This window comes from Narcine bancroftii, chromosome 11 (assembly GCF_036971445.1).
Source record: "Narcine bancroftii isolate sNarBan1 chromosome 11, sNarBan1.hap1, whole genome shotgun sequence".
Classification (NCBI taxonomy): Eukaryota; Metazoa; Chordata; class Chondrichthyes; order Torpediniformes; family Narcinidae; genus Narcine; species Narcine bancroftii.
The window spans coordinates 95,631,903-95,644,748 of record NC_091479.1 but is presented as its reverse complement, the minus strand read 5'-3'; the positions used below and the strand labels follow the sequence as shown (position 1 = coordinate 95,644,748).

At 39.8% G+C, this 12,846-nt stretch overlaps 1 protein-coding gene across 1 annotated transcript in view; it reads left to right on the top strand.

Annotated features, from left to right (window-relative positions):
* Positions 1–12,585, top strand: part of LOC138745639 (protein kinase C-binding protein NELL2-like) — a 198,331-nt gene extending 185,746 nt beyond the window's left edge. Inside the window, exons 18-20 of the mRNA XM_069902865.1 lie at positions 2,246–2,422; positions 8,513–8,737; positions 12,038–12,585. Of these exons, the coding sequence (XP_069758966.1) occupies positions 2,246–2,422; positions 8,513–8,737; positions 12,038–12,088 (453 nt within the window). The 3' untranslated portion in view covers positions 12,089–12,585. The remainder of the gene's footprint in view (positions 1–2,245; positions 2,423–8,512; positions 8,738–12,037) is intronic.
* The last annotated feature ends 261 nt before the right edge of the window (positions 12,586–12,846 follow it).

Here is a 12,846-nt window from a genome sequence, read left to right as displayed (position 1 = left end):
TTACTGTATTTTGTCCGCTCATCTAGTTACACGTTTATTTGAGCTTAGCACGTACGCAGAGCTTTTTTGGTCAACATTTATGAGATGTCACGTGCCACTGACCTTGAAGATTCTGTCTAGCACTTTCGTGGCTTTTCATCCCACAGTTCTAAGATTACATGCTATGTCTTTATTCATTGACTGAACTAAACGGACTAAAAAGAAAAAAGGGAAACAGCAGATCCTTCTCCTCTTAACCAATCGCTGTTATTTTTTCCTGTGCTCTCCCACCTTAGTTTTAATCAGACTCCTGTTTCTTGTTATATTATCCCTTTAATCTGTTCTCACTCCCGCCCTTTGGCTGCTCCTTTGTCCACAATGCCAGAACAACTCTCTGTCCTCACTGAAATTCCACCATCTGCTTTAACCTCAAGGGAGGTTACCACACTCCAATGATGTATGGCTTGTAGAGATCGACAGAACGGCCCATCATACTGCCGACTTTATCAAATGCCTCCTGTTTAACACTGACAAAAATTCCAGTGGGCAATTTTGTGAGTCTTCTGTTTCTCAACAATTTCATATCCATTGGTGAACTGGTCTTACCATCAATAATGCACTTCATCATGGACAGCCTTTCCTTTCTGAATAAAATTAATCCAGGGAAATCTAATGGCTCCGATATAAATCGGATCACTATCCTAGACTGATTAAAATGATTCAAAAGCAATCTATCCCGGGAATTAAAGACTAATTGGACTAATATACATGACATCACATACAACCCTGAAGTTCTTTTTCTAATTCTACTTATTGGTAGTGCAATAAACTGTACTCATGAAAAGATGTGTATACAAAAGAGAGAAATATATATTTAATAATTAATAATGTACAAAATAAGAGTCCTTAAATAAGTCTCTGATTGAGTTGTTTAGGAGTCTGATAGTGAAGGGGTAGCAACTGATCCTGAACCTTGTGGTGGGAGTCTTGTGGCACCAATACCTCTTTCCTGATGGCAGCAGCGAAAACAGCATGTCCTGGGGGGGGGGTGGGGGGTGCATCCTTGTTGATTACTGCTGCTCTCCAATGGCGACGTTTCAAGTAGATTTTCTCAATGTTATGGAGAGATTTTCCCATGATGTACTGGGCTGTGTCCATTACCTTTTGCAGGGCTGTCCACTCAGAGCTATTGGTGTCCCCATACCAGCCTGTGATGCAGCCACACATCCGCAGAAGCTCGCCAAGGTTTCTGATGTCATACTAAACCCCCGCAAACTCATGAGGAAGTAGACGAGCTGGCGTGCTTTCTTCACGATTACATTTGAGTGTTGGGTCCTCCGAGATAGTGACATGCAAGAATTTAAATTTGCTCACCCTCTCCACCTCTCATCCCCCACTGAACACTGGATCATGCACCTCAGGTTTTCCCTTCCTGAGTCCATAATCAGCTCTTTGGTTTTGGTGATAATGAATGCAAAGTTGTTGTTAATACACCATTCAATCTCCCTCCTGAACCTTGTGGTGGGAGTCTTGATAAACAAATTTTACAGATCTTTGAGATTGCATGTTGCGTGATTGGCGAACTGAACATGGCACATGCCAATTTAAAGCTTTCCTATACTTTACTTGTTTATTTTCACAATTTATTTTTTGCTGATTGCTTGAGGCTGCCTAGTTCTCTGTATTCTGGATAACAGGGATTTTACTGTAACATGTCTTGCAGGAAAAAAAAAGAAAATGAGTGGAGTTAAATTTCCAAACAGCTAAGAAATTGATGGGACAAGAAGTGATGGGTGTGAAGTATACACTGCAAGAAAAAGATCAAATAAAAGCTATCAAATACTGCTCGCAATGGTGGTACTCATAGAGATAGCCAATCAAGTGTCAAGGTCAATTCAGCTGTCTATGCGCAAGCCAATTAACTCATATATTTGATTGCCTTTTTAAAAATGCATTGAATGTCTTAAAAGAATCTTTGAAAGATGAACAATCTTTGTCAAACCATTGTTCTGACACTGAAGTGCATTTTTGGGCATTCAGAGTCAATAAAAGAGATTACAGAATCTAAAACTCAAAAATTCTTGTTCTCTTTATTTAGATGTATGAGGGAAGGGAATGGAGTTATTATACAAAATAATTTTTTTTTAACAATACAGAATAATTCAAAATATCTAAACAAATGTGCCCTTGAACTTTTCTATCTTAGTGAAAAATAATTAACAGTAAAATAATACCACGTGTTCTACATTGTTTTCTTCTCTACCAGAGTGGCTTGGTACTGTGTCGACGGATGGTCTGTGACTGTGAAAACCCGACTGTGGATCTTTTCTGTTGTCCTGAGTGTGACCCACGTCTAACCAGTCAATGCCTGAATCAAAAAGGAGATGTGATCTATAAAAGTGGAGACACTTGGGTACAAGATTGTCAGCAGTGCCATTGTGTGGTAAGACATAGCTTGTTATAATGTGACACTTAGTACATGGCAAAGTAAACAGCCAGTCCTTCCCTTAAGAAGCCGTTAAATGTGAGAGAATGAGCAGATGCCAGTGTAAATGGTGACAAGTATATCCAAATATTGTATCATAGTTTAACTGCATTTAAAGTCATTGAAAAGTAGTGGTTTGAAATAGGATCAAGGAGCAAAAAAAAAACAGCTGACAGTAGTATTTTAAAGTAATTTGATACCTTTTATGTAACCGTAAAATAGACATTAAAAGCAGTGAATTTGAAATATCTCTTGCCTGAATGGTTGCCCTGTCAAAGATGATCAAAATAATTCTGGAACAAGGTCATCCATCACCTCAATTTGAGAATTTACAAATGAAATTACATCATTTGCTTTCAACACAAAAATAAATGGCTCAGGAGTAAAAGGAACTTGATGGTCTCAAAATAGGCTATGTACGGTTATAATGCCAATTCACTTCACTGCAGCAGGGCCATTTCTGAATCCAAATATCTGGCGCTTCAAATGTGGAGAATATGATTCCAGAGTTAGATTCATTGTTTTGAAGCCAGGTTTATTTTGTTTGTTTGGGAAAAATCAACCAGATTTAACTAAAATTATTTAGTATTATGGAGAGAAGATTATGAACAGTGCAAGTCCAAATTTGGTATTAGATTTCATTCCTTCTCCTCTATGTGTGGAGTGGCTCAATAGATGGGTATGTTAATTTAAGGGGGCATTGAATCACCAACAATTTTCTTTTGTGTAACTTGTGATGAAACATAAAATGATTGCCTGCCGTTTATATGTCTCTCTTTTACAGTTTCATCTGGGATCTTATATTCAACCATATAACTCTAAATGATGAAATCAAAGAAAATCTAAGGACCCATTGTAGAGGTCAATAGGCAGGCCTACTTATCGGATTGGCTTACAGGGAATATTTAATGGGCTGTTATCCCACTGCATTGGGTCAAGACCTCATTTTGCCATCTGAAGCCCATTTCTACAGCTTTTATAAAGTCCTTGATAATCAGAGGAATTTAAAAGCAACGGTCAAATATTTAAATAATTAGTGTTTTTAATAAAATTGTGTTTTACATCACATTCAATTTACGTAAATAATTATAATTAATATTAATACTTTAACTTAAAGAATTTAAAAAAACTAATCTCAACTTCACATTCAGATAAAGTTCAGTCACCCCATTCAAATGAATTTAAGCACTAACGTGGCTGCCATAAACCTGAATGGCAAGACTGAAGTAAATCTAGACCCTGAACTTAATATGACATGGTACGTCCCTGGACTCAGTGTGTAAACATGTCCTTGAAGCAGACTCCCAGTATGTTCCATGTTACCTTATGAAAACAGCTGGCTGAAGCTTCTGGGTGGAACTACTCTTGCAATCCAGGCCAAAGTGACACATTGGAAAGACTAACCTATTTGCTATCATTAAATCAAAGAGCTAAAAACAAGTCCATAGTGCTTACAGGCACCGTGGGATGAAAATTTGGACGCTTCTGAAGGTGCCATTTTTAGACCTCGTAGAATGGAATATCACGCAGAAGGAATAATGTATTGAGTTAATGTCATCACGTCATTGTGCACGATGCCAAAGCAGAAAATGACCTGAAATTTCCAGTAAGGCCCATCTTACCTCATGAAATGGGGTAATTTCCAGATAATTTGTTGTTTTCTATGCATTGGGTATGACTTTGATTGGACTTGCATCCATTTGAAAATAATATTTATTTAACTTAGGGGGTGGCACGGTTAGTGTAGCAGTTAGTGCCACAATGTTACAGCACCAGTAATTAAGGCTTGGGTTTGAATCCCACGCTGTCTGTAAGCAGTTTGTACATTTGTATGGGTTTTTCCTGGCGTCTCTGGTTTCCTCCCACCATTCAAAACGTATGGGGTTGTAGGTCAATCGGATGTAATTGAGCGGCACGGGCTCATGAGCCAAAAGGGCCTGTTACTATGCTGTATGTCTAAATTTAAATCATAAAATTTAAAGCACTTAAGCTGTTTAGAAGAGTGTATATCAATATTATTTTATACATGTCATAGTCTGAGAAACTCGGATGATAGGATTCCTCTAAGTTACCTGTTGCGGCAGGAGAGACAGTGGTGCCAGAAAATAAATAATGGAGAACAATAGCCTCAAGTGGAGAGGTTCCAGAGTCCTAACAAGATTTGTCCAGGGATTACAGGAGAATGGCAATTTCATTGAGTTGTGAAAAGTTATGAGAAGACAAAGCAAGGTGAACACACCCTGAGTCAACCACTGAAAAGAGAGAAGTCAATTACAAAGACTTGCAGATTTACAATATTTAGAGGGAAATGGAAGAGAGGTGGGGTCCTGGGATTTTCTTCTGAGAAGATCGATAGAAGTAGAAACTCCTCTTGCATTTAAAACAATATTTTTCATGAAATTTTATTTATAAAATTTACTGATCCCATTATGTTGCCAATCCCAGTGCAAGGCATATAATTACATTTACAGCCTGACATCAATTTTCCTTTACATGGAGAACCTGAGCAAAGAGGCTGATGGTTTGTTTAATGTGCATCTTTCCACATTAAAGTCCTGGGCCTTGAGATCTGTGAATTTCCAATATTAGGTCAAGGTCAGGTCCTTTTCTGTTTCTTTAGGCATGGCAAAGGGTTTGGATGTCGACTTTTCTTTTTTTATGATTCTGTTTCATGCAACCTCTCTCTTGAAGAAATGTTTGTGCAGGCAAAATAACTGATCAAAATGCATTCAATGCAAAATGTCGACAGAGCCCTGTGGGAGTAAGGAGACGCTGGATCCTATCTGATGTTGTCTTGAGTAGATTGTCCAGGTCATTCAGCAGCATCACTGGAATTTTCAAAGTCCACTCTTAGCTGGTGGTGAGAAGGGTCCTCTCACTCAAATCCTCCTTGCACCACGAGCTATTCTCAAGGTGGTTGTAGTGGGGATGAGACTATCATGTGGAATATGTATTTTCTAAGAAAGTTTGGAAAGAGAGGCAATGATCTTTGTTGAGATCCTTCCTGAACAGTTGGGTCACACATGTTCACTTATAATTTGTTCGCAGGGACACACAAACAAACATTATTAGTTTGGTGAATGGTGATATCAGGTCTCATCACCTGGAAGAACATTTGAAGAGCCATAAATTATCGACAAGGCAAAGGTGAAAGTATAAAGTGGGATTAACATAACCAGACCCTCGTTTAGATCAAGAGAATATGCAGGGGCTCAGCTGTACCTCTTGGTGTTAACATTTCTATGATTACCTCAATTAAGCAAGTGAGGATAGGGAACAGCATAAATGAGCTTATAATAATGGAAGTTATATTCATGATATAATTTCATTTCATTTGCATAGAATTTTCCAACAAATTCTGCTCCCAGAAATAAATATTACCAAAGTAGAACTCCACTCAGTGTCCTGGTCTCACCCTCACTGAGTTAGATCTTTGCCCAGGTGGAAATAGTGCAAAAATCCAAGCCTGTTTGACAATTATTGATGTACTGAAGGGAGAGCTTTCTGTCTGACATCGTAAAGCAAATAAATGCCTCGCGTCAGCAACTTGTGGAATATTTACTACCATCCTAAAAAGATCAACTAAAGGAAATCGGCTTCATGTGTTATACTCCACCCATTTAAGTCGATTATGAGCTGAAAGTTGAAGGACAATGGATTTGGTCTGACCTGAATTTTGCTGAGTCTTTCTTTTCTTCTTTCTTTGGCTTGGCTTCGCGGACGAAGATTTATGGAGGGGGTAAAAAAGTCCACGTCAGCTGCAGGCTCGTTTGTGGCTGACCAGTCCGATGCGGGACAGGCAGACACGATTGCAGCGGTTGCAAGGGAAAATTGGTTGGTTGGGGTTGGGTGTTGGGTTTTTCCTCCTTTGCCTTTTGTCAGTGAGGTGGGCTCTGCGGTCTTCTTCAAAGGAGGCTGCTGCCCGCCAAACTGTGAGGCGCCAAGATGCACGGTTTGAGGCGTTATCAGCCCACTGGCGGTGGTCAATGTGGCAGGCACCAAGAGATTTCTTTAGGCAGTCCTTGTACCTTTTCTTTGGTGCACCTCTGTCACGGTGGCCAGTGGAGAGCTCGTCATATAATACGATCTTGGGAAGGCGATGGTCCTCCATTCTGGAGACGTGACCCATCCAGCGCAGCTGGATCTTCAGCAGCATGGACTCGATGCTGTCGACCTCTGCCATCTCGAGTACCTCGACGTTAGGGGTGTGAGCGCTCCAATGGATGTTGAGGATGGAGCGGAGACAACGCTGGTGGAAGCGTTCTAGGAGCCGTAGGTGGTGCCGGTAGAGGACCCATGATTCGGAGCCGAACAGGAGTGTGGGTATGACAACGGCTCTGTATACGCTTATCTTTGTGAGGTTTTTCAGTTGGTTGTTTTTCCAGACTCTTTTGTGTAGTCTTCCAAAGGCGCTATTTGCCTTGGCGAGTCTGTTGTCTATCTCATTGTCGATCCTTGCATCTGATGAAATGGTGCAGCCGAGATAGGTAAACTGGTTGACCGTTTTGAGTTTTGTGTGCCCGATGGAGATGTGGGGGGGCTGGTAGTCATGGTGGGGAGCTGGCTGATGGAGGACCTCAGTTTTCTTCAGGCTGACTTCCAGGCCAAACATTTTGGCAGTTTCCGCAAAGCAGGACGTCAAGCGCTGAAGAGCTGGCTCTGAATGGGCAACTAAAGCGGCATCATCTGCAAAGAGTAGTTCACGGACAAGTTTCTCTTGTGTCTTGGTGTGAGCTTGCAGGCGCCTCAGATTGAAGAGATTTTGCTGAGTAATAAATGTTAAAAACCCTATCTATATATGAAGGGAAGTATTATGCTCGATTAATTTCTAATGAATATAAAAGGTCAACAGCATGATGACACCAATGGTAACACATTAGCTGAGAGCACTTCCTTGTACACCTACAGTCTAATAATTCAGCAGTGCATTTGTGATCGATGCCGCATCCATGAGAGATACAGTGAATGAACAGTTAGATTGCGGATCTCATTCTCCAGCCTTTATGAAATACCTAGCCATCCAATATTTGACAGAGCAAATTTGAGTAAAGCAGATGATCTTGAAATATTTAAGTGACGTGCTTTTCCGGAAATAGAATTAGTGGATTTTTCTTCAGATTCAGGGCCGTGCAAAGAATCTGTTCTTGCATCAAGGTGTTGGTGGAAATTAGTTCCTGAAGATTATAATTCTCATGAATCTACCTCAACTTACTAAAGTAAAAATATCAGCAATATTCATCAGTGCTTCACTGAGTCACTGAAGCAATTAGAAAACAGGAAAGCCTCTACTCCCCTTGGCTCTGCAGGTGAGTTTAATCAAAAGTAAGATTTTTTTTTAAACTTGTCTGAAGTTAGCAATCACTATAGCAGGAATGTCCAATGCCCTGCTTATTTACCCCTGCATACAGATTACAGCAGGTGTAAAATCCCTAAAATGTGTAAATTGGCATCATGATGTATGATTAAGTATCACCAGGTACACTTTTACATCCTGAACAGGGGCTTCACAAATGTTGTTGCAAAATCAAAACCCGCACAAATTAGATCCAGGTCATCCCATCACAAATGCCAAGTTGTGCACCTGTCTCAAGCTGAAAAGCCAGCACAATAAATGCAAAGTTAAATCCCAAGAGCAATTTTTAAAAAATTTCTGGAAGCTCTTTTCCTGAGACCATGCATTTACAAATGAGCATGCAGTTTCTGTTTTCTTATATGCATCCCATCAGTCCAGGGAAACAATTCCTTTGAAAGCCATTAAAGTTGTGGATTATATCTTGGGCATAACATTGATTTTGACTCTGTTTCCTTGTTAGGAATTGCAATATCACTTACTTTCTCCCGATGGCCACACTTAAGGCAGCTCTACATCAGTGGTGTCATAAAACACACACTCCCGATGGTTGACAAGTTCACAAAATGTGACCTAAGGCACGAAATATTGACTTTGTTATGCCATGCTCTGAAACCATTTCAAAATGTAACTTCATCTTGATTTTACTTCCTTTCCAGCAACTAAATTTCTTATTCTTCGCCTTGTTTTGTTTTCAGCAAGGTGAGGTGGACTGCTGGCCCTTGCAGTGCCCGGAAGCTGACTGTGAATTTAGCATAGTCCTTGAGGGCAAATGCTGCCCACAATGCATTGAGGATCCTTGTCAAGCTAGCAAAATACGGAATGATATCACCAAGACTTGCATAGATGAAATTAATTTGGTTCGCTTTACTGGATCATCGTGGATAAAACATGGCACAGAATGTACCCTCTGCCAGTGCAAGGTGAGAAGGGATATTTGCTGAGATCAGTAATGGGCTCTAGTCTAAAATAGCTAGCTTGATTTAGTCAGACACTTCTAATGCAGTATGTTCTAAATTAATGAGCATATTAACACTTCTGATAGAACAGAGAATACAATGTTTTGAAATGGCCGCAATGCATTTCATTCAGTCTTTTCAACTGAGGAAATCTCTCTTGACCATGGCTGCTTTCTTCATCGCCACACCCCCCCCCCCCCCACCAATAAAAAAGGGACATGCTCAGCAATGTACTCTTTCTTGAAGAGGAAGTATATGATGGTCTCTGAAAAATGAAAGAATATTACAGTAATAACCATGTCATGTGTTTTATAATGATAGGCTGAGGGAGAACTATAGATGAGTGCCCTGAGGAGAATTACCCTGCTCTTCATTGATATAGTGCAATTGGATGTTTGAAGGTAACAAAAGGGACCCTTGATTTAAAGACTCATTCACAACAAAAAGTTGGAAGTTGCCCCACAAGCCACATGCCATCCTGACTTGGAAATATATTGCCACTCCTTCATTGTCACTGAGTCAGGAACCTGAATCTCTGCCCCTAACAGTATTGTTGGGACGGCATTGGTTTAAGAAGGCAGCTCACCCTCACCTTCTCAAGCACAATTAGACATAGGTAACTAAATACTGGCTCCAGATGTAAAACCTACATCGCTTGAATCTAAAAAAGTGCAGTGAAGTTTCCTTGCCTTCCTCTCCACCATAAATCAAAGCACAAATTCTTCCTGATACATGTAAGGCAAGAATATTTTAATATTTTAATCACTATGTTGTGACTGCAGAATTATGATTGGTCAGTAATAATTACAATATAGCATCTTTTGAGATTGGAGGTCAAGCGACTTCAAGGATTGTAATTTGTCACTGTCATTTGAACCATAAAACAGATTCTAAATTAATATAATGTGTTAATTATTTTGGACAATATGGAGTGCCAAAAAGCAGTGAGGCAGGAACGAGCTGCATTCTCTTCTCACCACTAATAGGCTGAAGGGCAGAACAGTGACAACTGAAGAACTCATGCTCATTATGTAATCACAGCAGATTTTGTGAATGAGATTGTTCATGATTAGAACATTGCTAAGATACTTAGTTTACTAGAACAAGTATTTTACACACTTCTGAGATTCCCTTTCCTCAATATTATGAAATTTGTGAGTTTCCTCTGATACAATTCCCTGACATCAATATCAATCCCAAATGTTTTTAATTTGAAGTTTTGCTTCGGTGTAGTGTTTTGCGTAATAATAGGCTTCAATTGATTGTGTTACGTCGCAGACCAGCAGCATAGAAATTCACTACGACAGCGTTATTTTTAAAACAATATATTTATTAATAATATAAAATCTTACTTAAATCTACTCCAACTATGCATGAATGTGTGTGTGTGTGTGTGTGTGTGTGTGTGTGTGTGTGTGTGTGTGTGTGTGTGTGGGGGGGGGGTGGGTGCACGCGCGGGTGCGTGTGTGTAGGAATGTGGAATACCCAAACCATTACGGCTTAGGCACAATTCTGGAAAGTCATTCCCAAAGTTCAGTCTTAGAAATCCTGTGCTGAAACTCAGACTGATGCTGAGAGACTGTGGGATCAGACTGTCAAAAACTCATGAATTCTTATCAAGTTGCTTCCAGAGAAACGTTCTTTTATATGAATGGTTGTCACAACTCCCCTTTTCCTTGTGTAAGGGAAATGAAACATGTGACTTCCACAATGCTTCCAAAACCCAGGCATGGATCAGTCAGAAATGATCATCACAATGGTTAGGGTGGTTCAATAATTCCCCTAACCAGGAGAATCAGTAGAATTGTTCATTCACACAGAGTCATTCCACCTGTGTCTTGATGGCTGTCTGATGAATAATCAAAACCTGTTTCTTTAAGTCCCAATTACATGACTCATGATCACATGACTCTTTCACCATCTGTTTTTCCTGAATAAACAACCATTGTTCTTTTGTTCTTCCAGACTGTCAACTTTTGTTTATAGTCAAATACACCATCTCACTACAAGCTGTGAATGGTTGCAGATTGCACTAAATCCTTAAAAATGACAGTCACACTAAATGAAATGTGAGCTTGTAATAATTGAAACGAATTAGTTATTGACGTAATTAAATCAGGAGTCTTTATATGTTAAAGATAAAAGTAATTAGGAACAAATAAATAATTTCCCTGAGCGCTGGAATGGACATTCAACCAATGGAGCTATTGCTGTTTTATGCTGTTCATGGAGTATGGTTAAATATCTGATTAGGAGTAAGCTCTGCAGACATGGGAATAGGGAACAATAAGAACTGTCAAACTGCCCATGGAGCATCTTTTCCAATGAGAGTGGAGTATCCCAGTAGAGCTACTGCTTCACAGTTCCCGTGACCTGGAATCATTCCTGATCTCTAATGCAGCCTGTATGGAGGTGGTGTTTCCCCAGAGTGTCCTGGTTTCCTCTCACATCTCAAAGACATTCAGGGTTGTAGTTTGAAGTAGGTCAAGTTGCCCCAGGTGTTGGTGAGTAGTAGAATCTGGAAAGAGAATTGATGGAAATGTGGGGACAATAATGGGATTTGTGTAAAAGGATGCCACAGGTCAAAGTGCCTGATTCTGTGCTATATAACTCTTGACTCTACATAAATATTGGGGTTGGGGAGAAAACACAGCTTTAGCTGAGAACCGAAGGCATGTGTCTCAGTTACCATTAGGGTACCTGGTGAATTACACTAAAAAGGAAATTAAGCGAGGGTATAGCTTAACTTTTATTTATTTCAATCTTCACCTCTTCCACCATGACCATGTTAACCAGTGGGAGACTCTGCATTGTAGGCCCTCATGAACAGATTCCTGTTGGGAGATGTTCTGAAGGGAAATTTGAGCCAACTCTCTGCAACATCCAGCCCAATGTACTTGTACTGATTTTTTTTTTTAATTAGGGTTAGGGTTAGGCCCTTGAGCTTGTGCCTCCCAAATACTCTCAATTGACCTACAGCCCCAAAATAGTTTTGAAGGGTGGGAGGAAATCGGAGTGCCTGGAGGAAGTCCATGCAGACATGGGGAGAATGTACAAACTCCTTACATGTGACCCCGGATTCGATCCTGGGTTCGCTGGTGCTGTTACATCACTGTGCTAACCACTGCACCAACAGTGCCCCCCCCATTAGAAAGCTTCTTATAAAACTGATGGGATTTATGACATGGCGGTTATAAAGACTGTTCTTTCAGTGCAATTTTACTCACATCCTGTCTCTTATTCTTTTGCTTTGTGTTCCTTCAGAATGGTCACGTCTGCTGTCTAGTGGATCCTCAGTGCCTTCAGCAACTCTGAGCCGCAAAGTACAATGTATTGAGTTTGTTGTGCTGTTTGTATGGATCTCCTGTTTAATCTTCAGGATAATTATTAAAGCAAAGCTCTCTTCAAGAACAACTTTACTATTAGAAACAACTTTATACCAAATACAGATTTGCATTCATCCAAACTCAAGCTGTAATTTCAAGTGGAAATCCCAGAGTAGAGCAAGGACTGAGACTGCAGAAGCTATGTAAGTCTCGTATGGCCACTTGACAACAAAAGAAAACCATTTGAGAGCAAGTACAAACTTGTGAGATTGTATATGAAAGAAACATTTTCACAACAAGTTTAGAAAAAGTATATGTACAAGCATGACTAGAGAGCAAGGATTTTAACACAAGGAAAGTCATGTGTTGTTTTTTTTTTCCATTGTTCGTTTGAATTGTTGTTTCCATTTCCAATGATTGCTGATTTGCTTGTCTTCGTACAACTTCTTCAAACTTAAATTAAAAAGTTTTCATTGAATTTCAAAATTGCTGTCTTGTGTTCATCAATCTAGCATAATTTTTCACAGCAAATTTTCAAAAGTACGGGCAAATTGATCGAGGATATTCCAAAAACAGAAGGTGGTGAATGGGTCAATCAGCCAAAGTAGGGAAACAACCTATCTGTAAGTGAGCATATCATATTGAGTTATGTCAAGTCGACTTTATTTATCATTCATACCATGCTCACATGGTAGGATGAAATAGCATTTATCCAGGACCACAGAGCATACTTACATAGATATAGGA